Here is a 25,048-nt window from a genome sequence, read left to right as displayed (position 1 = left end):
TGAAAAAACGTTTATTTCTCTACTACTTTTAAGATCAGTTTTCTACTCCATAAAGCACCTATACCCTTTAAATTCCAGGTTGTTTTATGTGCATAATGTTAACTCATTTCTCCCTCCAGTCAGATAAACATGTGCACATACAGTTCAGGCAGGTTTTTTTTTGTTTTTTTTTAATAAAAAGGCTAATTCTGCACATAAAATACTGTTTTACATGCAGAAATACCTTTTCAAGTGACCTTCTCCTGGACTTGCAAAGGTGGAACACACTGTAGAGTCCTAAAGAATGATTGCTAATGAATGTAAGTCCTAAAGAATGATTGCTACTACTGTAGATATAGTATTCTCCAGGGTGGGGGAGTATCGAGTAACTGTGACACCTACTTCCCAGCTAAGAGCATTCTTTTGCCTCTCAGCCTGTTGTCATGATGGCTGGACCACTATGGGGGAGGGTTAAAATATGGGAAAAATGTTGGGACACTCAGTATAAGCTAGTTCTGGCCAAGCTGAAAGTCCAAATGGAGCAGAACGATCTTGCTCAACAGAGTTAAGCTACATACCAGGTAAAACAATGTCTTGATTCAAGTGGACCTTCAGCAATCTCTAAAATGCACTTGCATGTCAAAACATAAGGTGGGGCCAAAAAGAGTAAGTCCCTAGAGTTTTTTTTGCCATTTTCTCAGCAACAGCTTTGAATTTCAACAATAAATTTTATGTACTTCACCTGGTAGACCGGTATAGTCTTTACGGATGGGTTATACCTCACTGTGACCAGCAGGTGGAGACTGAGATGAAAACTTGTATATTAGGAGAGGCTCCCCTCTACCAATCCAGTCTTTCTCAGTCTCCAGCAGTGTGGTAAGACTAATTTGGCTCCCCACTTAAGGCTGTTGGAATTAGTTTCAGACTCCTGGGTTCCCCCTTTGCCGGACGGAGCCTGAACAGGTCCTGTTTGGGGATCCGTCTGACCTCAGGAGTGTTAAACCCGGTGGGTCTCATGCTGGGTCCCTCCCTCCACCTCCCCACATTTTTGTAGAGGTGCCTCAGCCAGCAGCCTGGACCCCGTGGTTGATCAGGCTTCCAGCTTTGAGAGCCGTGGCGTCTGTTCTGAGCGAAAAAAAAAAATCCTGAGGCTGTGCTGGTCAAAAGGGTTCCTTTCCCTTTAATATGGCTATTTTCTCTGTTTTTCTCAACTAACTGGCACTTCTTTTATAGCCAGGGCGGTTTGCAGCACAGTGAGTACTTTGAAAGGGGAAAAAGTGCTCCAGACGTGAGGTACTCGTGGCTGGCCTGTGCAAGTGTTGTATAGGCCGGAGCGGTGGGGGAGCCTCGTCGGCATCAGGTGCTGAACTCCACCGCATGTACCTTGCGAGTCGGCTTCAGATCGTGGGGAAGCCCAGGCTTCCCCCAACAGCCATGAGGGGGGTTCCCCAGCCACCGACGGGTAAAAAGGATTCCCATACCACCGGGGTGGCTGGGGATTCCCTTACCGCATCAGTTGGCTCCTCGGCCTTAGTGGCAGGAAAGTCCCAGGCTTCTCAGATGCTGCAGGCCTCTGGAGCTCCGATTTTGGCAGTTTCAGGCCAGATTTTGGCGGGAAACATCTCCATTATCTGTGTATCCTCAGGTGACCTTCCCCCTGTATTGGATAAACAGGGGCAAGGTGTTGCTGGATCCCCCTGCTGTGGCAGGGAGTCCCTTGAGGCCACCGGGGGGGGGGGGTTGTTTCCCCCTGAATTCATGTTGGCACTTTGCAGAGCTTATGTGCTGGCGGCTGGAGGTTCAGTTTCCAATCCGGAGACCTTTGGGAGGGGGGGATTTGCCCTTGACATCTTCTCTGGTTCAGCCCCAGACAGAGGTGGTTTTGCCCCCTTCTACTCCTCGTCCAAGCTGCCAAGGGTCTCTTGGGATGAGGATTTTTGTCAAGAGAGCAAGATGTGATTGATGAGGACCTGGCCCTTGGGGAGATTTCCAGGATTCTCTTGGGGGGGGTCAGATTCTGCCAGTGGTGGGTTTGAGCACCCACCTGCTGGCGAAGATGCGTCTTCTGGTGCGCATTGTTCAGCAGGATGAGCTTCATGAGCTAATTTTTCAGGTCTCCTCTGTATTGAAATTTGAGGATACCGTGTTGGAACCCCCACATTCGGTGGACCCCTTGCTTCAGGGGCTCTGTTCTGCATCAGGATATTCGGGATATGCTCGCACAGTGGCAGGTTCCGAAGGCGCCTTTTCACTTCTCACACTCCATGGCCTGCCTTTATCCCATCCCATCCCAGAAGAGGATAGGGACACTCTGAAGTTGCCGGTTGTGGACGCGGTGGTCTCGGTCATCTCAAAGCGGCATACTGTGCCTGTTGAAGGCGGTGCTGCCTTGAAGGACCCTGAGAAGCGTAAGTTGGAGTCCCTCCTTAAACAGAGTTTTGATGTGACAGCTCTGGCTGTCCAGGTGGCGATGTGTGGCGGGCTGGTGGCTCGGATGTGTGTTTGCTGGGCCGAGCGCGTTCTTGACCTTGAGTCTGATAATTGGGAACTAGTGGAGCAGGAAGTTGCCAAAATTGAGATGGGTGCTTCTCATCTCTCAGATGCCATGTATAACCTCTTACGAGCTTCTGCCAAGTCAAAGGCTTTTGGAGTAGCAGCACGCTGTACCTTGTGGCTTCGCACTTGGTTGGCGGATACGGTGTCCAAAGCTAAGTGGACAAAGTTTCCCTTTAAAGGGGTCTGTCTTGTTGGTGAGGACTTGGACAAGTTGGTTCAGACCTTAACTGATTATAAAGTGCCTCGTTTGCCTGAAGATCCCTTTCAGAATCACTCAGCTCTGGAACAGTCTCCCTTCCCCTCTCCGCAATTTGAGCCCCCTTCTACCATTCCGTAAGCATCTGAAGACCTGGCTCTTCTCCAGAACGTAACCCCGTCCCGCTCCTGGCACTCTCACACCAACCTCTCTTCTCTCATACTTATATAATTCCACTGGAGTTCCGTTCCTTCCCTAACCATGTAAACCGTGTCGAGCTCCATCTGCGGAGATGATGCGGTATATAAACCCAAGATTTAGATTAGATTAGATTAGATTAGATAGGCCTAGGCTGCTGCCTCAGGGTGGTGCTGCTTGTGGGCGTGATTTCCGCCGTTTCTGCCCTGGTCGAGGGCCACTTCCTTTCAGCCCCCTGGGCTATCCAGAGGTCGGTTCTTCCAGCACATGCAGTCCTTTCGAGGGGCTCGCCTGGGGCGGGTAGTGCCCCTGCCGGGTCCCCTGCAGCCCGTCCTGCCCAATGACTCCTTACCGGCACCCAGCTTGGTTCTGGTGGGTGCCCGGCTGTGTGACTTTTATCCAAAGTGGGCAGAGATCATGTCAGATCAGTAGGTTCTTGAGGTGATTCGGGACAATTTTGCTCTGGAGTTAGCCCGTTCCTTGCCAGATCATTTTCTTGCTTCTCCCTCGCAGGTGACGTGGAAGCAGCAGGCCTTTCACCAGACTCTTCAAAGATTGTTAGATCTCAAAGCGGTAGTCCCAGTCCCCCCCTCCAGAGTGCGGCTCAGGCTGGTACTCAATTTACTTTGTGGTTTCAAAGAAAGAAGGGACTTTTCAGCCCATCTTAGATTTGAAAGGTGTCAACATGGCTCTTCCACATTGAAACTCTGCGGTTTGTGATTCTAGCAGTTCAGCCAGGGGAGTATCTAACCTCTCGATCTGAAGGAAGCCTACTTGCATATTCCAATTCGGGCCTCCCATCATTGTTTCCTGCGCTTTGCGATCTTGGGGCACCACTATCAATGTGTGCTTCCCTTTGGTCTGGCCATGGCACCACGGACGTACACCAAGGTTATGGTGGTCGCTGCGGCAGCGTTGCACAAAGAAGTCATTCTGGTTCATCCCTAGCTGGACAACTGGTTGATTTCTTGAGTTTGGTTTGCTTTCTGGTTGGTGGTTGTTTAATTTAGTAGGTGTGGTTGAATATGACCAGATGGTGGTCAGACCAGGGAACTGGTTTGATGGAGCAGTTAGGAGTCTCTGTGATGAGTGGTCTCTTTCTGGATAAAGATGAGGTCTAGGATGTAGCCTTCAAAGTGTGTTGGTGAGGGGACTATTTGTTGGAAGCCAAAGTCAGAGAGTGATGTGATGAGTCAGCTGGGGTTCCTGTCTTGTTTGGATAGTTTAAGTTGAAGTCTTCTAGTATGATGATCTGGTTGTAGGTGATGACCATTTTGCTAAGGATGAAAAATAAGTCATCTAAGATGGCCATTGGAGAATGGGAAGCTTTGTATATCGGGGCGATGGTGAGATCTCTGTTGTGACCTCTTGAAGATGAGGCATTCTAGTGACATCTATTTAATCTTGGATTGAGTTTGGATTTACTGATAGTAGCTACACTTCCTCCTCTGTGTGTGAGCTTTGATACCCCGATGGGCAAAGCTAGGGCTTGATACCCCAATGGGCAAAGCATGCCTAGTGGGGCTCTTTCATTGTTTTTGAGCCAGGGGTCGGTTATTAGTTATTGCCTGTGAGGAGCTCACTTAGAATGACATCTTTGTTGTTTACAGATCTTGAAAAGTTACTTTGCACTTTACACCCAAAAGCCTCAAAATTGTCTGTACAAATACAAGATACTGTTGTTAAGGGTCATTCCCAAATAAATGAAAAGTAAATTCTGCACTAACTGCTTAATAGTAGAAATTATATAGGGTATAAAACTTGATAACCTATGCACGTATATACTGTATATGACAGACGGACTTTTATGAAGGACTCAAGCGTTACATTGAGCAGTTCCTGGTAACAACAGCAGAGGGAACCAAAGTCCTTCACTTGAGTATATTTGGCCAGCAGTAAATAAGATTTGGATTTAGCTCGCACCATGTGGCTGAATGGGGGGATCTTTCTTTTCAAATAACTGTTTTAAAGTCTGATCTGGGTGTTTTTTAATGGTGCTCTTTTATTTTTACAGCATCAGGGAATCAGCTCTACAATTTCCATAACACATCACTAAGAGTCACATTACAACTTGATAATAAGAAAAACTCAACTTGTGTCTAAAAAGAAGGAAAAAAATCACAATATGATAAGGTCCCTCTCCACTGAATCTTCTTCTCCACCTCCCCCCCCAAACTTCATGACCAATTTACCATTCACCCTCCTCTTTGAAGCCTATGAGTAAAAAGTCATGTCCTTCACCTACTTTGCACTCTGTACCCACTACCCTCAACCTTTCTAGCTGTAAAAATCCTATCTTACCATAGGAGAGTGCTAGTGATTCTTTGGCCATCTGTTGCAGGGGCAACACATTTCCATGCCACTAAAGAGCTAATTCAAAGTGTCTCATCCTACATGGTTGGGCTTCTCAGCTAAAAAGATTTCCCAACAGTAATGCCTTTCCCCTGCCCCCCACCAAATCACCAGTAGCTGCTTCCATGTCTGACTATCGGTATGCTCCTTTTGATCTTATGTGAGAAAAAGATGCATCAAAGAACCTTTCTTCATTCTACGCCAAAGTCACCTATCTGAGGATGCAAGTTCCATTTTAGACTGTAAAGCAGCATAATAATAAACTTTATTCTTATATAGCACCCTACCGTAAGTTCTGAGCGGTCAACCAGGAGTTCATCTTCCCTGCCTGGAAAGCAAACATCCTTCAAGGAATCTCATATTGAACAGATTATAAAGATGGAAACATAAACATACTGTTATTTTGAGTATTCCTATTGGAGTTATACAATTTAAACTGGGAGGAGAGATAATCAGGAGCTAAACCAAATATTGCCTTAAAACAGATACAACCAAATTTAAACAGAATTCTTGCCTCAAAAGGCAGCCAGTGCAGCCGTTGATAAAAAGGGCTCACATGGTCAAACTTTTGCAGTCCAAAAATCAAGCGGACTGCAAGCAACGATCTAAAAGTTTAGACAGTATCTTATGTATACCTGCCTCCACTGACGCTGTATGTGCTCTGCTATCTTAACATCCTCTACTAGTGCAAAAGACATCCGAGTCTTGACCGGTGGGTTGTTCACCTCTAATCTCGAGTTTTCATTAACTTTTATTTAGTTTAAATAAGTGTTTCAAGAGCCCAGTCTGAGTAAATGGCTTGATTTTGTTTTACAGAAACATTAAAGGAAGGAAGTTCTATGTATCCATCCTTGTTGGAGAAGGAAATTCAGACAGTCATACACAAGCATCGAACTCCAGTTTACTGTGAACAGCTTTTGCAACATATTAAATCAGCAAAGGACAAAAGAGATGCTGATATCCTTGTGGCATCAGGGACCTAAAGTGGTAGAACGACATCAGTAACAGACCATTTCTTGTTTGACTCAGATCTGTGCTTAAGGTTATCTTGTGAGTAACCAGTACAGGTTTAAAAAAAGAAATTATGTATAGAAGACCATCCACAAAAGGAAAAGCGATAACTACAACAAAAAAAGTCACCCTAGAACTTTTCACCTGTTTGTTCTGCAATCTGTTTCATAAACATTCAAAATCATATTCCTTTTAGTTAGCAGTTGCTCTGTTTTGGATTTTTTTTTTTTTGTGATGAACATGTGCTTTCACACGACTTCAGATTAGATGTCATCTTCCCCCTTCATTCTTCAGGTGTAATGACAAATTTTAAAATCCACTTGGACATCCCTTGGTAGTTTTCTGTTTGGTACATGCTACTCAAGTGGTAAAATAGAAATATTTTTTTGCATTTGGGGCATGTATGGGAGCAGAGAGTAGGCCTGCCCAAGGCTAATCAGTTAGCACTAGTAAGTGCCATATATACTTGAATATAAATCGAGATTTGGGGGCTTAAAAATGGAGGTCTCTGTTTATATTTGAGGTCCCCCCTCCCCCAATGACTGGCACGCTGCTGTCCTACCCCCTGCAAATGGCATCGTACTTACCTGTATGCTGCTGTCCCAGACTCACCCCCCTCCCACCACCACCGACATAGCACTTACCTGAGCTGAACAAGCTGCCAGCAATTCTCAAAGCCTGCTGGCTCCTGCACTCTTTGAGAGTTTCAGAGCCAGTGGGAGCCGGCAGGCCTCGAGTATGCACAAAAGCTCAAGGCCCTACACTGGCTTGTTCAGCACAGGCAAGTGCGATGTCAGTCAGGAGGTGGGAGGGGGCATGTCCTGGTGTATCACTCATCTTGGGGGAGGGGTTGTGGAAGGAGGGACAGAGTGCTGATGGTCATCGGGGAGGGGGAGGGACAGATTAGGACACTAGCACTGGTCATCAGGTGTGGTGGTGGAAGCAGAGGGAGGGGCAGCAGCACACCAGTGATTATCCAGAGGAAGACACTAGCGGCAGTCATGGGGGTGTGGTGGAGAACAAAAGTGCTTGTCATCTTGTGGGGGAGGGGGACAGCAGCACAGCGATGGTCATGGTGGTGGGAAAAAGTAGCACAGATGGTCAGCTGGAAACATGGAAGGGAAGGACACTAGTTCTGGTCATCGAAGAGGGGGGAGTAAAGGACAGAAGTGCCAGTCTTGGGGGAAGGAAAAGACAGCAGCATTGGGAGAGAACAGGGAAGGACAGCAGTTAATAAATGTGTTAAGACTTACAAGGACTTCTAGTCTTAGTAAATGGTGCACCACGATGACTCAGTTATCTTACCTTGTATTAATACTGGAGTCAATCTTCCCTCCCTCCACTCCCGTCCCCTTTTGGGGGGAAAAGGTCACCTCAGTTTATATTCAGGTCAGTTTATATTCAAGTATATATGGTAGGTGTCAGTAAGGGCTAGTACGCTAATGGCTACATACTAAATGGAAAATTAGCACATGACCATTAATGGGGAGGAGGGATAGAAAATGCAGCCATTTTATAGCAGTGCTAAAGGTGGCTTCAGCGCATGAGAAAGCCCCTCATTACTGATACCTTAGGCCACTATATAGTGCAACTTAGTAAAAGGACTCCTTGGTTTCTTTAAAATTTTTTCATTTTGAAAGTAGGTTCTGTACTGTAGATCAGTGAAACAAACTCTTACTTTGATGCATTTTAAATAGTCATTTTTAGATGGCAGAATGTGCAAACTACAGAAGGGTGTGGCAACTTCAAGACCTTATTTCAGGTACTGTTTGTGCTTTAATTTTTCTCTGAAATAAAACATTGTACACATGAAATAATACATCTTTCTTAAGATGACAATGAAATTTAGCACATCCATTTTTAAATTTTCAATAATTTAACTTGGTTAAGAATGGAGTCTTTTATTAAATAAAAAAAAGTTTATATTTACAACATATTTCTGTATCTGTCATAATATGTTGATTAAAATATAATGGTTGCCAAGATGGTGATTATGAAGCAAAAGGCAATAAAAAAAACTGTAGAAAAACTACCAAAAATGTAATCCAATCAAACACAAAAAGATTGGTAGAGCCCTGTATGGAACTCTCAGAGGAATTCACTAATGTGTAAATAAAGCAATAATAATACTAATAAGATAAATAATGAGAGAATAATAAATGAGACACCTCAGTACGGGCCTGGATTAAATGTGGGTAACTTTCATGGCCCCGGGCAGGAAACTCATAGATGACAAGCACCAGGTTTAAATAAAACATAAATAAGTTCTGCCCCATATATCGTATGATCTCGATGTTAATCATAAGGTTTAAACAAAACATTAGCGGAAAACTTTGAGAGAAAAATAGAGGGACAAAAAAACAGCTAAAAAAGCCCGTTCTTAAAACTACTAGCAAAATTATCAAAGTGCCAGTGCAAAGATGCAAGTAAAAATTATATAGTTAAAATTGATATTTAAAGTGCAAAAAGTGAAGAAAAATATGTATGTTTTCATTCAAAATCCATAAATAAATAACTTCATGAGTACATCCCAACTTATAAATATAAGTCATAATTCATGTAATCCCTTTGTATGACTTATCTCATAAAATATGATGACGAGGGGATAGGAAAGAATTTTTTTCACAATTTCATTCAAAGTTCATGGATAGATCCAACACATGATGACCATTCTGGAACGTGATCGTGTTTAGTCCTTTCAAAAACTTCTCCGAGTCAGATGAATCTCTCAGCTCTGATTTCAAAGTTCATATATAGATAAATTCATGAATACATCCCCTCATATAATACAGTTCACAATTCATTCAATCCATTCATTAAACTTATCATGTAAAAAAGAGAGCATTTCATTAAAAATTCACATTGCAGATCACGATACCACTAGTCCTTTAAATGAACTTATCTGAGTCAAATGAATGTCTCGGCTCGACAGAGTTCCGTTTTGCTAACTTCTTCAGGAGCTGAAACATGCAATTAGATCCCAGTTGGAAATATATCTCAAGAAAGTCTTTTTGAATAACAGACTCCAACATGTGGCAAAATAACGCCTAACTTAGTGGCTGGAGCAAAGGCGACTGGAGCTTTTAGAGACGATGAAAGAATTCACAGGTGTGATGACATCACCACAACGGAATCAAAAAAATAATGATGATAAATGTATTGTTGTATTGAAATGTATGAATAAAAAAGAAGACCAAATTTAATTAAGCAGAAAAACATTTATCTACATTCTCATTCAGGCTAATGGGAGAAAAAACTTTAAGGTGAAAAATCCAGACGTTTTCTCTCTTTAGTAGGTAAGACACTTTGTCACCATTAAAAGAGGGGGATATTTGTTCTAAAACGCACCATTTAAGATCAGAAAATATGTGACGCTGTTTAATGTTATGAGAGATCATAGGAGCTGTGTGTTTGGCTGTTTTATGATGTTCTGTCAATCTCGTCCTAATGGCCTGGGAGGTGCACCCCACATATATCAATCCACAAGGTAAGGAAATTACATAGATCACACCAGTGGAGTTGCAAGATGTTTTAGAATGAGGTTTATAAGACCTGCCGGTGCCAGGGTGAGTCCACTTAGCTCCCATGCAAGAAGTTTCACAAAACAAACACTGTCCACAAGGAGAATGATTGCCCTGAGCCTGGGGGAGACGAGGGGTATAACCAAAGTCAGAAGATACCAAATGTTCAGATAAATTCTTTCCTCTAGAAAATGCAATACATGGGTTATCTTTAAAAATTGAATGAAGCTGAAGGACAAGCCAGTGGGTACGTATGCTTTGAGCTACCCTGAAAGACTGGGTGGAATGAGACAACACAAATATGATTAGGAGATGATTCCTTGTTTCTTTGAATGAGCAATAAATACCTGTTGGCATGCTACACCCTAAGATTGGCCCCAGGTTCAGGGCAATCATTCTCCCTTGTGGACGGTGTTCGTTTTGTGAAACTTCTTGCATGGGAGCTGAGTGGACTCACTAAAGACAAACTTATTTTCATACATTATCACTGACTCTATTCCAATCAATCGATTGTGCTACCAATATTTTTCCAAGTCTCATTCTCATCTAGGAGAATCGACTCTCCCTACTATAGATTGCAAGTGAGCATTAGCTGTTTCTTTGCAGAAGACTGTATCATACTGATCATCTCTATAACTTTTTGTCTCTTTCAACATTGGCAAGCTGTGGCATCCTGTTTCCAGGGAGTTCATACCCAACCAGTTGAATCTATTTTTGTTATATTCAGGCTTGGCTGCACTTAGATAGTTGAGTCCCATCCCTTCAACGGTTTGAGTTTAGCAGCTTCAGTATTTTTTTCTTAATCTATTTCAATTGTCTGAATAGATGAAGCTGCTCTTTCTCTCCTTGGTTCATATTTTTCACCTTTCGTTATTGTCTGGAACTTTTGCCTTTCGGCATCTCAATATTCTTAATTTACTTTTCTACAAGGCCAATATTCTCACCATCCCATTCTGGTTAGCTTGGAGGTCACCCATACATGAGAATATACTGCCTGCTTGTCCTGGGATAAAGCACAGTTACTATAACAGGTGTTTTGCAAGGACAGCAGGCAGATATTCTCACAACCCACCCACCTCCCTTGGTTGGTTTCTTAGCTGGCTATCTAAACTGAGGAGACACGCGCCCTGCGTTGGGCAGGAAGGCACTCGAGCATTCACGGTGCGGTCAGTTGCAAACTTTCTAAAGTTCTTAAAGCAAAATGCTTTTGCAGCTGTCCGCATCGGGCTCTGTGGATGACGTCACCCATATGTGAGAATATCTGCCTGCTGTCCCTGGAATAACGCCTGTTACGGTGAGTAACTGTGCTTTATGCATGATCAAAAAGATAAGAAAAGTTTGGTTTGCCATTATTTAAAATGATTTTTTTCCCAATTTTTAGGCAGCTGTTCATATTCATTTGGCCCATTAATTTTTTTAGGCAAATGCACACAAAAAGTTCTATAAAGTGTGCCTAGTTAGGTGCCTATCTCTGCATGTCTAACTAATGTAGGTGCCTAATGATTGATGGGCTTAATTGACACTGATAATTGGCAAATGACACTTCAGAGTTAATTGAAATATAGGCACTTAACTTGGTAAATGCCTAGCACAAGGTGGTGGGCGCCTAGTCCAAAGCAAAGTGGGTGTATTTTGCAGTTAGGTTTCTGTTTTCTTTACTTAGGGCTAGATTCACTAAGCAAACCGATCGTGTACTGATCGGTTTGCAACCCTGACCTGATTCACTAACCTTCTGGCCGATTTGTCTGCACCTGATCTGCACATGCAAATGAGGGAAATGGCATGGAAATCTTGGAAGGCAGCGATTCACTAACATTTTTCAGGCACACCGACTGGGCTGGCCAATCCAAAACCAAGCGACTGATGACCAGTTGCTCACTCCTTTCCTGCTCTCTCCCGCCCTGAAATACCAGCCCTGAAAAATCCCTACTCTTTGCCGTCCTGCCTGCCTCGTGTGTTCAAGCATAAAGCCTGCCTCGCCATCCGCTAAACCTTTGCGTCTGTGGGCAAAAGTGCCGCCCCGACTCTCCTGCTCTCTGCCGCCCTTCCCTGCGGTGCAGCCCCCCTTTTTAAAACCACAGGCTCGCACTGTGGGGAAGGGCAGCAGAGAGCAGGAGAGTCGGGGCGGGTTTCGTGTTCTGTTCCGTGGTCTGGCAGTGTCCCCCCTCGGCTTTTAAAAAGAGGCTGCAGCGAGTCCTGTCGGGAGACGAGATCGGGCCCGGCTCTGCCCTCAACCATGTCTGCTTTTGCCTGCCACCCCTCCCCCTTTGTTTTGACCTCGCTGGTGCAGGAGAGCGGCGCATGTGTGGATTGCATATACAGCCATCAATGATGGTCTGTGCATGCATCGCAATCGGTCTTCAGCGATCCTAGGGATCGCTTGTGGGTGTGTTTCCGATTAGGTCATTTGCATGGGGAGCCTTTAGTGAATGGGTCGCCCAGCAAGACTTGGAACTGGATCGGACAGGTAAGGGGGCTTTAGTGAATCTAGCCCTTAGGCACCTAACCTAAGCACATGCATTTAGGCCAAGAAAACTCTGACATAAATATGGTGCGTCTAAAAGGACACCTAGCAACGCCTAATGCCACTTAGGCAGCACTAAGTGTGATTCTACACAGTGCACCTAACTTTTATAAATTGTGTTTAGCACTGTACTCGGTGTTGGTTTTTTTTAGGTGACCTATATACTGTATAATTGGAGCCACAATGTGCACAAGAACTTAAAAATACATGTATCAATTGCATGCACGGTATTTCATAACTATACATACTTACAAGTGATTTGTGTGTACTTTTTTTTACATATGCAAATGAATCAAATGGGCACTTGTGAATGCATGGCCCTACTCAGCACCTCAGAACAAGAGACATCAGCAGGGGCTCTTAAACAGGCAGTAGCTCCTTTAATCATACTCTTGTCTCCTGCTTAAATTCAGCATGAGGTCCTAAGTGAGACAATCAGACAGAGAATGTAAGACATCGAGAGGTGTCTGCTTTTTGCAGCACTCAAAGCACCTCCTAAACTGTTTTTTCAATGAGGCCCTGGTTTTTCTTTTGGACATTTGCATCCTCAAGGTCCACACTACTTCCTCTGCAGTGGGTAATGCATCACTTACATTTCTGAAAATCTAAAGTATACTATGAACTTGAAAAAGTTGAAGTAGACTGCAAGGAACTAGATGCCATGTCTCTACCGTACAGTACAACTTTGACAATCCCCAGAGGAGGTCAATACTATAATGTGCAATGTGAGTTGTGTATCTTTACTGCTGTAATTGTTTATTACCTATGTTCAGCTTATTCTTGCTGTATACCACTTTGGATGAATTTCTTCAAAAAGACGGTAAATCAAGCCTTGACTCTTGAGTGATTCACCTCAGGCTTGTTCATCACACCACCTGTTTAATTGAAATTACAGTACTAAAAAACTCTGCAACTCAGCCAAAGATTTCAAACCAAAGGGTTACAAGTACAGTAATAAAATAAACCTCAAATGCAGTGATTTCTCAACCCAGTCCTTGGGACACACCTAGACAGGTTTTAGGATACCCACAATAGAGGCAGTGCATGCAAATTTATCTCGTACATATTTGTTGTGGGTATCTTGAACACCTGCCTGACTGGGTATGTCCTGAGGACTGAGAATGCCTGAATCTGTGTGACATGATTTTAGAGCAGGGGTTTTTAACATGGGGGTTCATAGATAGATTTCAGAGGGTCTGTGACTTTGGATAAGAAAAAAAAAGTGTGACTAACTGAAATTTAGCTCTTCATTTAATAAAGAATGAGGCAACAAAGAAACTTATGACCCCTAGACTCCAATTATGTTGTTAATTTTAGATAGAGATTTATTGAAAGAAAACAAAGCCAGAATACATTTTGTGTGTGAAGTCCCTTTTTTTTTCTCTAAAAGCACATACCCGAGTTTCAATAAAAATGATTTTGGGGAAAAAAAAAGCATGTACCCAAGGATTCTACTATATATGGTGACTAAAGTTGAGTTGTGTAAATTTGGCCATTCAGCCAAATTGCATGTACAACTTAATTATTTAACAAGCCAATTGGATACCGATAATTGCTCACTAACAAGCAATTAAAAATTACACACACTGTTGTAGAATAAGGCCAAAATAAGAATTTAGCTGCAGGCATTTATACTAGGTTTTAGTCGTGCACAAATGGTCATTAGTCATGGGGTCAGTACTGTGTGTACAGTATTCTATAAACTGCACTTAACGTTAGGCATGGTTTATAAATACTGCTATGCATTTTTCCAATTTTGTGTGCCATATATAGAATTTATCCTGAAATGGGTAATCAAAAATTTGTTTATTTGTATTTTATTTTATGCATTTTGTTTGATCTTACATCTCCATTATAATACAGAATTTCTGATTGATTTGATTATGCAAAAAAATGCATGCTTTATTATTTAATCCCATACAGGTTTTGAACACATTGTGGAAAGGTTAAGAGCTCCGTTTACAAAACCACAGTAGCGATTCCCATGCGCCAAATGTGACGCAGTTCATTCAATTCCTATGGGCTGCATTGCATTTGCCGTGCTGGTACTCGCTACTGCAGCTTTGTAAAAGGGACCCTAAGTGACATATTGACTACCTTCTGTCCACCCTTTTGAGGTGGCCATTACCCTCTATTTGTTTGGATGTTAGTCCATGCTTGTACAGTAAAACCTTGGTTTATGAGCATAATTTGTTCCAGAAGCATGCTTGTAATCCAAAGCACTTGTATATCAAAGCGAATTTCCCAATAGGAAATAATGGAAACTCATGATGATTCGTTCCACAATCCCAAAACTTTAATACAAAATACTGTACGTACTCGTATTGCAAGACCTTGCTCATTTAGAACAGTCACTAAACTCCTGCAGCGTCAGAGAGAGATAAACCATCGGCTCAGTTGTGATGATGTGACGTGTATATACCGTATGTGCTTGTATTGCAAGACCTCGCTCATTTAGAACAGTCACTACACTCCTGCAGCGTCAGAGAGAGAGAACCATCGGCTCAGTTGTGATGTATGTATACTGTATGTACTTGTATTGCAAGACATTGCTTGTATATCAAGTTAAAATTTAATAAAATGTTTTGCTTGTCTTGCAAAACACTTGCAAACCAAGTTACTTGCAATCCAAGATTTTACTGTACTTGATTTTAAGATTTTTTTTTTCCAGCTTATTGTTTTCTTCTCTGTTTAACACTGCCTTTTTGTCTTTTAAAAGTCTTCATCATTATATACTGTAGAAGTTAATCCATTGATATTCTTATATAGTTCTTTTTCTTTACTCGCCACATGAAAATCATTTTCTGCTTCCATTAGTGCTTTGCCTGTACTTTGTCACATGCTAAATTGTAGACTTTAAATATTGGTCCTGCCTGAGGTTCCCTTTCATCTTAAAAGGGCTGAGCTCCCCAGATTATATATTCAAGGCTTTCTTTCATTCTATGGGAAGCCCAGCCAGAGAAGTAAAACCTGTCTTTCTGCGATGCAAAGCAAAGATAATTACTCACTAGAATGGCAGGTAAAAAATATGAACTTTGGGATGTTGCTAAGCAACATGCCATGTATCGACCTGTTGGAAGAAGGAATTCAGATTTCCTGTCCAATGTACAGAGCTTAGCAGTTCATATAGCTATGGTGGTGTTGCTATAGCTACTCATACTCCAGATCCTCAGTTTCTTGGAGCCCTGCAGAAGTTAACAATTTAAGATCTGTGGGTTGCCAAGCTCTATTAAATACCTCCTTTTCTATATCTGTATCAACAACCCTCCATAAACACATTAAACACTTCATAAATGTTGCCCAGGTTTAAGGACCTGGAATTTTTTTTTTTTTATTTTGGGGGAGGGGGTGTTTGTTTTCAATTTTTTTATTATTGGCTTAAAAGCAGCATGGAACTGAACAATTAACGTTTTGAAGATGTTGAATTAAGAAAGATGGTTTAAAGTCAAGCATTCTCTGCTTTTCTTTGTATGCTATATGATAAAAATATTCATCTATCATAATAAAACCCTTAGCACGCAGGCGCACTCCAAATTCCATGATCCCTGCGTCCATGATCCGTAGCTCTGTGGCCCTGCATACGGAATAGAGGTTTGCGACACATGCGGTGGTGGATCCTGTGGCGGTTTACAGCGCATGCAGCGGTTTTTCCAGCTTCAAAAGGAAGGCTATGGGACTAAGAACGAAGGTGAAGGCGACATAGGACCTACGCGGTTAGAAAGGGGAAAAGATGCCAGCCAACCGGGGTGGGGGGGGGGATGAGCCTTTGGGCCCATCTGTTCACCCTCCCCCCATCTACAGCCGGCCCTGTGGAGGTGGGGTTGGGGTCCATATAGCCCATTCCCATACAATTTAAACAAAGTTTTAAAAATCACCAACGGCGTCCCTTTTCCGGGGCCACGCCCTCTTCTGACACAACTTCCTACTTCCATAAAGGTGGGACTTATCAGAGAGTTGTGTGAAAGGGGACCGGTAATCAGACAAGGAAGCTACCAGGTGACCAGGTATGAGGTGAGGTGCCAGATCGTAGATAGAGAACAGAGGGGAGACTTGGCATGTGGAAATTGGAAGAGAGATGGCAGACTATGGGAATATCAATCAGATCGATCCTTTCATCTCTGAATGAATCTGGAAGGGAGGGAGACAGACAGACACACAGACAGCGGCCAAGGAGAGAGACAGACACACAGACAGCAGCCAAGGTAAGAGAAAGACACACAAACACAGCGGCCAAGGAGAGACAGACAGACACACAGAGAGCGGTCAAGGAAAGAGAGAGAAAGAAAGACAGACAGCGGCCAAGGAGAAAGAGAGAGACAGAAAGACAGCGGCCAAAGAGAGACACAAAGAAAGAAAGAGACAGACATCTATTCTAGCACCCGTTAATGTAACGGGCTTAAACACTAGTATAATCTAAAAGATAAATAAGCTAAATTAAATAAACCTTTTTTATGACTTGGGGAGGCTAGATTCAGCAGTTCTTCACAGTACATATAAAACCATTTTCTACTTTTTTGTCTGGCCCTTCTATTTTTTATTATATTTGTTACATGCTATAATTTCTGCTCTGCTCTATCTTTTCTTAACTTTGGTGCCTATTCAGGTGTGGTACTGTATATACTTGAATATAAACCAGGATTTTGGGGCCAAAAAATGGGGATCCTGGTTTATATTCAGGTCACCCCCATTGGCTACCCGAAACCCTCCCAGACTTCCTACAGGCCTGCCTTAGGCCAGGACAGGAGGGATCCCTCCCGTCTCCTGCCCCTGCTGACACTAATAATTACCACCCTCCCTCGCGTACCTGTTCCCTGGTGGTCCAACGTGTATCCCGCGCTGAAATCCTTTGTAAAGGTATTAGCCAGCGGCGCACCTAGGCCGGCACGCAGGAGCAAGCTTTTCATGCTCCTGGCCAGCCCTACACTGCTGCTTGATAGGCTGCTGCAAGTTCTCGTGGGATTTGCGGTTCTCGTGGCAGCCTATCAAGGAGCGGTGCAGGGCTGGTTGGGAGCACAAAAAGCTTGCTCCTGTGTACCGGCCTGAATGCGTCGCTGACCACTACCTTTACAATCTTCAGGATTACAATCTTTGGGATACACACTGGACCACTAGGGAACAGGTATGCGAGGGAGGGTGGTAATTAATACTGTCAGCCGGGGCAGGAGATGGGAGGGATCCCTCCTGTCCTGGCCTACCACTAGGTGGTTTAAGTTAAGGGGAATGGTTAATCTGCTGGCTGGGATAGAGGGCAGAGAGGAGTACGGGACAATGAAGCCATTGTGACATCAATGATGAAGTTGGCTCTTTTTAGGGGGAAGAGGGTATGAGGAAGGAAGGTGGGACAGTGTTCAGAGCCTGGCAGGGAGGGGGACTTGGTTAATAGCCTGGTAGGGAATGGGACTGAGTGCAGGGAACAGGGCTGAATGCAATACCTGGCAAGGCAGGACACTTGAATATTAAGCTGCCCGACTTATATTCGAGTCAACCATTTTTTCCTCCTTTTTTTGGGGGGGGGGGGAATGGGGGTCTTGACTTATATTCGGATAGACTTATATTTGACTATATACGGTAATTGATTTAGTGCACACTAGGACGATAATGGATATCTTGGCTTTTAGCGCACTTTAGTTAGAAAAAAAAAAACCACCCCTCTTTCCAGAATCATCTGTTAGTTTACCACTTTTCTCTCCTGTCTGCTCTTTTTCTCTTATATCCATCTCTAAAATTGATCTTTTGTTTTAGCTTTTTTTTCTGTCCTGGAAGAAAAGTCCATAAACAATTATTCATGTAAAGTTAGTAAAGACACTGCTTAGCCCTGGAAGCTGCAAGGAATAGTTTACTTCTTGGGATACTGCCCGATCCTTCCAGGGACTGGATGATTTCCTGGAAGCAAAGGGAATAACAGGGTACAGGGTACAGATAGAGGTTTACCTTACAGGACATTGAGCGAATAGGGTATGGATATTTTAGGTTAGGTAGGGAACACTTTCAGGTCATGGACCTGGGGGGCTGCCGCGGGAGCGGACTGCCGGGCACGATGGACCCCTGGTCTGACCCGGCAGAGGCAACGCTTATGTTCCAGGTGACCCAGACTGGCTGATGCCAGAGGCAGGATGCTGAGCTTGCTGGACCTTAGCTCTGACCCAGTATGACATATATTAAGTACTTACTTATTAGTCTCTGAAAAATAAAGATGTTAATAATACTTTGCAAGGCTTTTTGAACTGTGAAAGTAGGAAAAATAGATGGGACTCGTAAATTTAAGCCACCAAAGACAAAAAAAACCCATTAGCTACATGTACTCACTCCCAAACCTTTCACGGGTCTCATTCCTTATTCTAAATATGCCAAGTTGCTTAGTTTATAACTGCCCTGCACAGCTGTGCTAGTAGATAACGCAGAGGGTTGGACCAATGGTTATTTCTAAAGTCCCCATTAATTTGTGTCCTGCTGTACAAGCCTAGGGTGTTGAAGAAAGATATGAGAGCTGCATAAAATAACAAAGATAAGCAAAATAAGAAAGCACACAACATGCCTGTGTTAGCTGACTTTTCCAGGCAGCGCTGAACAGGAGGAAAAGGAGAACTGCTTCTCTGTGCTCAACTTCTTGTGTGACCAGAAATCTTAGAGTCCTCTTTACCATGATCTCGCACGATACCCTTTGGGGTACTACCAGATTTTGGAAATGTTGCAGCTACTGAATGGAAGAAAGATTTGGAAATATTCTTGCGAATCAACCTATAATATATCCCTATCAAGTGCAATTGCATTCTTATTTCCAAAGTAGAGGCCTATCCATGCAGCTCAACTTTCAGGTAAAATTTACACCTCAGTAACTTCTTGATTCTCTAACATTGACAACTTCTATGTAGAAATATTCCTTTCTCTAGCTATCATCATCTCCATGTTATTTCTACTTTGCCCTTATTAGTATGGATTGAGTTAAATAAAACCTAATGGGTTACCAATTTTTATAGCAAGGGCCTCTTAGTACTACTTACTATAAGCTAAGTAACAAGAGGCCTTCACCAGCAACATTCCATGCAGTAAGATATTCTGTTTCCATTGAATAAATTTAGCTAAGGTTCTTGGGAACCCCCTTAAGTAAATCACTGATTAAAATGAACAATTCATTGTTATATTCAGACAATTTCCATCCTACTGGCTTCCATATAATGTTTGGCTTAACCATGGTAAACCTTACATGTATATTAAGAAGCACATATCATAACTAACCTCAGATCATTTAATTACAAAAAAAATGTAATAACAAAACAAACTTTATCTAATATATGATAAGACAGCAAGTGGACCCCTAGCCAGTCAGGTTTTCAAAGATATCCCTCATGAATATGTATGAGACATTTTTCCATGCCTGCATTTTATGCAAATCTGCCTCATGCATATTCATGAGGCATATCTTGAAAACCTGACTGGCTAGGGCAGTGATTCCCAACCCTGTCCTGGAGGAACACCAGGCCAATCGGGTTTTCAGGCTAGCCCTAATGAATATGCATGAGAGAGATTTGCATATGATGGAAGTGATAGGCATGCAAATTTGCTTCATGCATATTCATTAGGGCTAGCCTGAAAACCCAATTGGCCTGGTGTTCCTCCAGGACAGGGTTGGGAACCACTGGGCTAGGGGACCCTGAAGGTAGGTTTAAGAACTACTAGTCTTTGGCAGTGGTCCCCAACCCTGTCCTGGAGGACCACCTGGCCAGTCGGGTTTTTGGGATAGCCCTAATGAATATGCATGAGGCAGATTTGCATGCCTGTCACCTCCACTATATACAAATCTCTCTCATGCATATTCATTAGGGCTATCCCAAAAAACAGACTGGCCTGGTGGTCCTCCAGGACAGGGTTGGGGACCACTGGTCTATGGTATTACAACATGCTCTAATTTTTTTTCCATTCATCTTTCAACCTAGTTTCTGTTCTTACCCTCACCACCTTCATCCCAAGATTCATTCTACCTTAACTTTTCTACTAAGAAATATTAGGGGGTCATTTACTAACAGATTTGTATGCCTAATACCTTCCACGGGGGTAGGTTAGGTGGCTTTCCTTTAATGTGCCGTTTACTGAATTGCCCTATATAGGCATTGTTTAGAATATCAGTGCTCTTAGCCGTCTGTTTTCCGAGGAGAAAGTTCTCTTGGTATATTTTTAATATAGTTTTGATCAACCTGTTAGTACTCTACAGGGATTGGATGGATTCCTGAGGGATAAAGGGATCGTGGGATACTGAGGGAGGAGCTGGGATATAACACAAGTATAGGAAGTTAATCAGGTAATGAGTATAAACCAACCTGGTCGTGCATGTGCAAGACCGGAGGGCTAGGACTGCGATAGGAAGGCAGGACTTAAATGAGAAACCAAGATGGCAAGGGAGCCCCTTCTGATGATTCAGACAAGTCTTGACCTGTTTGGGCCACTGCGGGAGCGGACTGCTGGGCAGGATGGACCTGTGGTCTGACCCGGCAGAGGCACTGCTTATGTTCTTACATTGTTGCAAAGCCTGTTAGTACATTACCCCCATTGAACCACTATGACTGTGAGAATCTAATTTTCACATTAGTAAACTATATTGACTATAAGGTTTATATATATGATACTGATAGGCGCCCTATAGTGAATCACACTTAATGGCAACTATCTAAAGCCATCTGAAAACAAGGTCAGCTTTCAGCACGCTTAAGATATAGGCATCGATATAGGTGCCTCAGGAGTGATTCTGTAAAAGGCTGTCTAAAGAGAAACCACATCCATACCTATTTTCATAGGCGCCTATAATTTTGAGGCAGCCTTTTGCAGAAACACTGTGAACTTATAGGTACCTGTTTTTCAATTACCGTAACTCTCGTTAGTTATGCTTATGCTTTTTTTTCCAATTTATGTAAGCACTTACTGGAATAGGCACCTCCAATAATGGCACCATTTATAGAATCTCCCAGTTACTGTCACCGGCTAGATTAGGTTCAAGTTTATTAGAACTTTCTATCCCACCTATTTGGGGAAACCTTCTAGGGGGCTTACAGTTAAAATTTAAATAGAGAGAGAAGTGAAGAGAAACAGAGGTATAGGTGGGAAAGAATGCATTTAAGAAACCCACCCACACGTCTGGGGGGGAGGAGAGATACTGGCACCCCACAAAGTCAGTGCTTAGAGCGCTCTGCATCCCTGCTTCCCTTAGTACGTCACTGACTCTATGCTTTTAAAATGTTTTATTGCGTATTGTGTTAACATTGTAATTAAGTATATTATGCTATATCTTCTATTGTAAATTATTTTTACTGCTATAATTATTTATTTCCTGTGTTTGGCTTTATTCCTGTTGGACACCACCTTGACTAAATTCCTTAAAAAGAAAAAGGGTGGGGGGTAAGTAAATACTAATAACTAATAGTGCAGTGGCCTGAAAACTAGGAAACTGGGGTCAAGTCTTAGTATGGCGTCTTCTGATCCTGGGCAAGTCACTTAAGTGTATAGTACTAAGCTGCATTAAGTAGCTAGAGTGGGTTTTATCAAGCGTTTAATGCCAAGTATTAAATGCTAGTGGAAACCAACACTAACGAATAACACATGTTAAAACTGCCAGTGTGCTAAAAATTCCCACATTAGCTGCCTACTCCTAAAAGGGGGAGGGGTGGCTACCGATGACAGTGTACAGAGTATGAGTTTGATCACTTGCTAGCTGTCATGACTGTCTCCTTGAGGAGATAGGTGTAGCATAGCTTTTGGCAGTCCAATAGTGCTACTGCCTTATGCTGCTCCATTTGGCCTTTCAATTGATTCGATCCACCATCAATCAGGTCTAGCAGATTTTACCCCAGCCCCCCCCCCTGGCTATTCAAACCTCTCTTCAAATCCCCTTCAACTTAAGAGGTCCCCCTCCTGACATTGAAACTTCTCCCAGATACTGCTGAAAAGAAAAATGACCCACCCCATCTTGATCCTCATTCATCTAGCAATCCCCCCTCCCCCACCTGGGTAGACCACATTTAAAAACAAATCAGTGAAGGTTATGTTGCTGTACTGGGCCATGGTGTGCCCTCACCTTGAGTACTGTGTTCCGCACTGGTCGCCGTACATGAAGGACACAGTACTACTTGAAAGGGTTCAGAGAAGAACGACTAAGATGGTTAAGGGGTTGGAGGAGCTGCCGTACAGCGAAAGATTAGAGAAACTGGGTCTCTTCTCCCTCGAACAGAGGAGATTGAGAGGGGACATGATTGAAACATTCAAGGGAATAGACTTAGTAGATAAGGGCAGGTTGTTCACCCTCTCCGAGGTAGGGAGTACAAGAGGGCACTCTCTAAAGTTGAAAGGGGATAGATTCTGTATGAAAGTAAGGAAGTTCTTCACCCAGAATGGTAGAAAACTGGAACACTCTTCCGGAGTCTGTTATAAGGGAAAATACCCTCCAGGGATTCAAGACAAAATTAGACAAGTTCCCGCTGAACCAGAGCGTACACAGATAGGGCTAGTCTCAGGGCACTGGTCTTTGACCAGAGGGCCATTGTGAGTGGACTGCTGGGCACGATGGACCACTGGTCTGACCCAGCAGCGGCAATTCTTAGGTTCTTACTCCATCTCTAACCAATCCTGCTCCCCCCCCCCCCCCCCCCCGAGAAGCCCTGGTATCTACTCAGGTGTGCTGTCCATGTGGGCTGGTGGCTTGGACAGGAGCAGTCCCCCTGTGCTTTGGCTGCAAAATAGCAGCTGCTGCTGACCCTTAGCAGTAGTGTCATGGTTCTACCACTAGAGGTCATTCTGCATATAAGGTTAGGGATTAGGTGTGTAGTTTAATTAGGTGGGGGTGTCTGCCTTGGTGATCTTTTATTTTGTAATAGAATTGGTGGAGTTTGAATGTAAGGAGGGGCTCATGCTTGGGGCTGGGGTTTTAGTTTGGTGGATTGGGGGAGGAGCCTTTGTGTTGGGGGTGGATTGGTTGCAGGGGGTTTCGCTTTGCTGGCACTGGGTGATGTGGCAACTGCCCTGTGCAATTAACGCACGGCATGCTCCCTGCATTTTTTTGCACTTACCATACATTACCTTTTGCTGTTAAGTATGTGCAATATTAAACTCTCAATATTAAACAAAGTTCTTGACTGTGGCCAGGGAGAAGTCATTTATATTGGGTTTAGCACCCGCACTTGAAAAGTTGGCTCCCATGCGCGCAAGCATTTATTGCACTTTACCCTTCTATTGCCCCAGATACAACAAAAAAACTGAGTTTGTGGGCGCCAACCAGGGTCTAAGAGAGTCCGTGTATAATACAGCACGGAAACAGCTTCGGTCACACTGCGTAAGTCGCGCGCGCACAGCTCACGCCCTCCTGCGATTGACGTCACGGCGCGGCCGTGACGTCACGGGCCCCCCCCCGAGCCGCCGCTCAGGGGAGAAGGCGGGAGGCGGTGGGCCTGCGGCGCCGTTTGTTTTGTTTCCCTTTGAAGCGTGTGAGGCTGAGCTCGCGCGGTCCGCCTAGAGCCGGTGGAGGAGGGGGCGGCCCTCCCCTTGAAGATTTCCTCCGCGGGGCGGAGAGCCGAGCTGCCGGCCACAGGTAGGAAAATAGGGCGGGCGGCGGCGGCGTCTAGGCCCGGTCGGAGCGGAGGCTCAGCTAACGGGCCTCTGCGCGCTTCGGCGGTTCCTCACTCTCTCTCTCTCTCCCCCCCCCCCACGGCTGGTAGTGGAAGCCGGCTCTGCCCGCGGGTGGAGCCCGTAGAGGCGTGGACGTTTCGCCCGCGGCAGGGGCTCTGGAGGCTGAGGGAGGCCGCCCTCGCCCCCCTCCTCCTAACCGTCCCCTGGGCTTCCCTCTTGCCTGCACATGTTCCGTGCCCGGTGGGCTGGGAAAACGTGGGTGCGCGTCGTTTCTCCTCAAATGGAGCTTAGTTGCTTTCAGCCGAGGGGGGGGGGGGGGTCTTGTTGAGTCCCAGCGAGCGTGGTGGCGCCACTAGGACGGGGGTTTGGGAGTCCGGATCGGTTAAGCGTTTTCGCTGACCTTGCTTCCCTTGTAAGACGCTAGAGAGGTTGAGGGGTGGTAGATTCAAAGGCAATGTTAGGAAATTCTACTTTACGGAGAGGGTGGTGGATGCCTGGAATGCGCTCCCGAGAGAGATGGTGGAGAGGAAAACGGTGACGGAGTTCAAAGAAGCGTGGGATGAACACAGAGGATCTAGAATCAGAAAATAATATCAAAAATTGAACTAAGGCCAGTACTGGACAGACTTGCACGGTCTGTGTCTGTGTATGGCCGTTTGGGGGAGGATGGGCAGGGGAGGGCTTCAATGGCTGGGAGGGTGTAGATGGGCTGGAGTAAGTCTTAATAGAGATTAGATTTCGACAGTTGGAACCCAAGCACAGTACCGGGTAGAGCTTTGGATTCCTGCCCAGAAATAGCTAAGAAGAAAAAATTAAAAAATTTAAATTGAATCAGGTTGGGCAGACTGGATGGACCATTCGGGTCTTTATCTGCCGTCATCTACTTTGTTACTATATTACTATGTAGAGAGCTCTGAGTCTGTCCCTTCCCTGCCTCAAGCTCTGCCCTACGCTACTTGCTTCTTTCTGCCTTACTCCGGGAAAGCAACATAGGGGAACGTGATATGGCTTTGCATATCGTCTTTCTTGATTCGAAGTTTGGAATAACCTTTCTGCTCCACTACGGAATCTGGGCTCCTTCCAACTATTCCGAAAGCATCTAAA

At 44.1% G+C, this 25,048-nt stretch overlaps 3 protein-coding genes across 6 annotated transcripts in view; all 3 read left to right on the top strand.

The window, feature by feature from the left end:
• The window catches only part of DNAAF5 (dynein axonemal assembly factor 5), a 101,951-nt gene extending 92,969 nt beyond the window's left edge, over positions 1-8,982 (top strand). Inside the window, exon 13 of the mRNA XM_033963761.1 lies at positions 6,098-8,982. Coding sequence (XP_033819652.1) covers positions 6,098-6,264 — 167 coding nt within the window. The 3' untranslated portion in view covers positions 6,265-8,982. The remainder of the gene's footprint in view (positions 1-6,097) is intronic.
• On the top strand, positions 2-6,074 carry LOC117369327. Its single transcript, XM_033963763.1, has 2 exons — positions 2-2,792; positions 3,073-6,074. The coding sequence occupies exons 1-2, from the start codon at positions 2,036-2,038 to the stop codon at positions 3,231-3,233; spliced, it is 918 nt and encodes a 305-aa protein (XP_033819654.1). The 5' UTR covers positions 2-2,035; the 3' UTR covers positions 3,234-6,074.
• Positions 8,983-18,888: 9,906 nt separating the features above from the next.
• The window catches only part of SUN1 (Sad1 and UNC84 domain containing 1), a 140,115-nt gene continuing 133,955 nt past the window's right edge, over positions 18,889-25,048 (top strand). The window contains exon 1 of one of the 4 annotated variants that reach the window (XM_033963963.1): positions 18,889-19,152. Coding sequence is in view for 1 of the 4 variants with exons in the window: in XM_033963964.1 (XP_033819855.1) it covers positions 23,362-23,411 (50 nt within the window). In the remaining 3 variants the exon portion in view is untranslated. Of the gene's footprint in view, positions 19,153-23,346; positions 23,412-23,663; positions 23,907-25,048 lie in introns of those variants that run through there. The other 3 variants (XM_033963969.1, XM_033963964.1, XM_033963968.1) reach the window with 3 other exon arrangements.

The sequence above is a fragment of the Geotrypetes seraphini genome, chromosome 11 (assembly GCF_902459505.1).
Source record: "Geotrypetes seraphini chromosome 11, aGeoSer1.1, whole genome shotgun sequence".
Classification (NCBI taxonomy): Eukaryota; Metazoa; Chordata; class Amphibia; order Gymnophiona; family Dermophiidae; genus Geotrypetes; species Geotrypetes seraphini.
Note: the sequence above shows the minus strand (reverse complement) of the source record. Positions and strands in the feature narration are given on the sequence as shown.

Coding starts and splice junctions, on each gene's coding strand:
- LOC117369327 (XM_033963763.1), top strand. CDS start 2,036: ATGCGTCTTCTGGTGCGCATTGTTCAGCAGGATGAGCTTCATGAGCTA. Junction 2,793..3,072: donor AGTGCCTCGTTTGCCTGAAG/ATCCCTTTCAGA, acceptor AGATTAGATTAG/ATAGGCCTAGGCTGCTGCCT.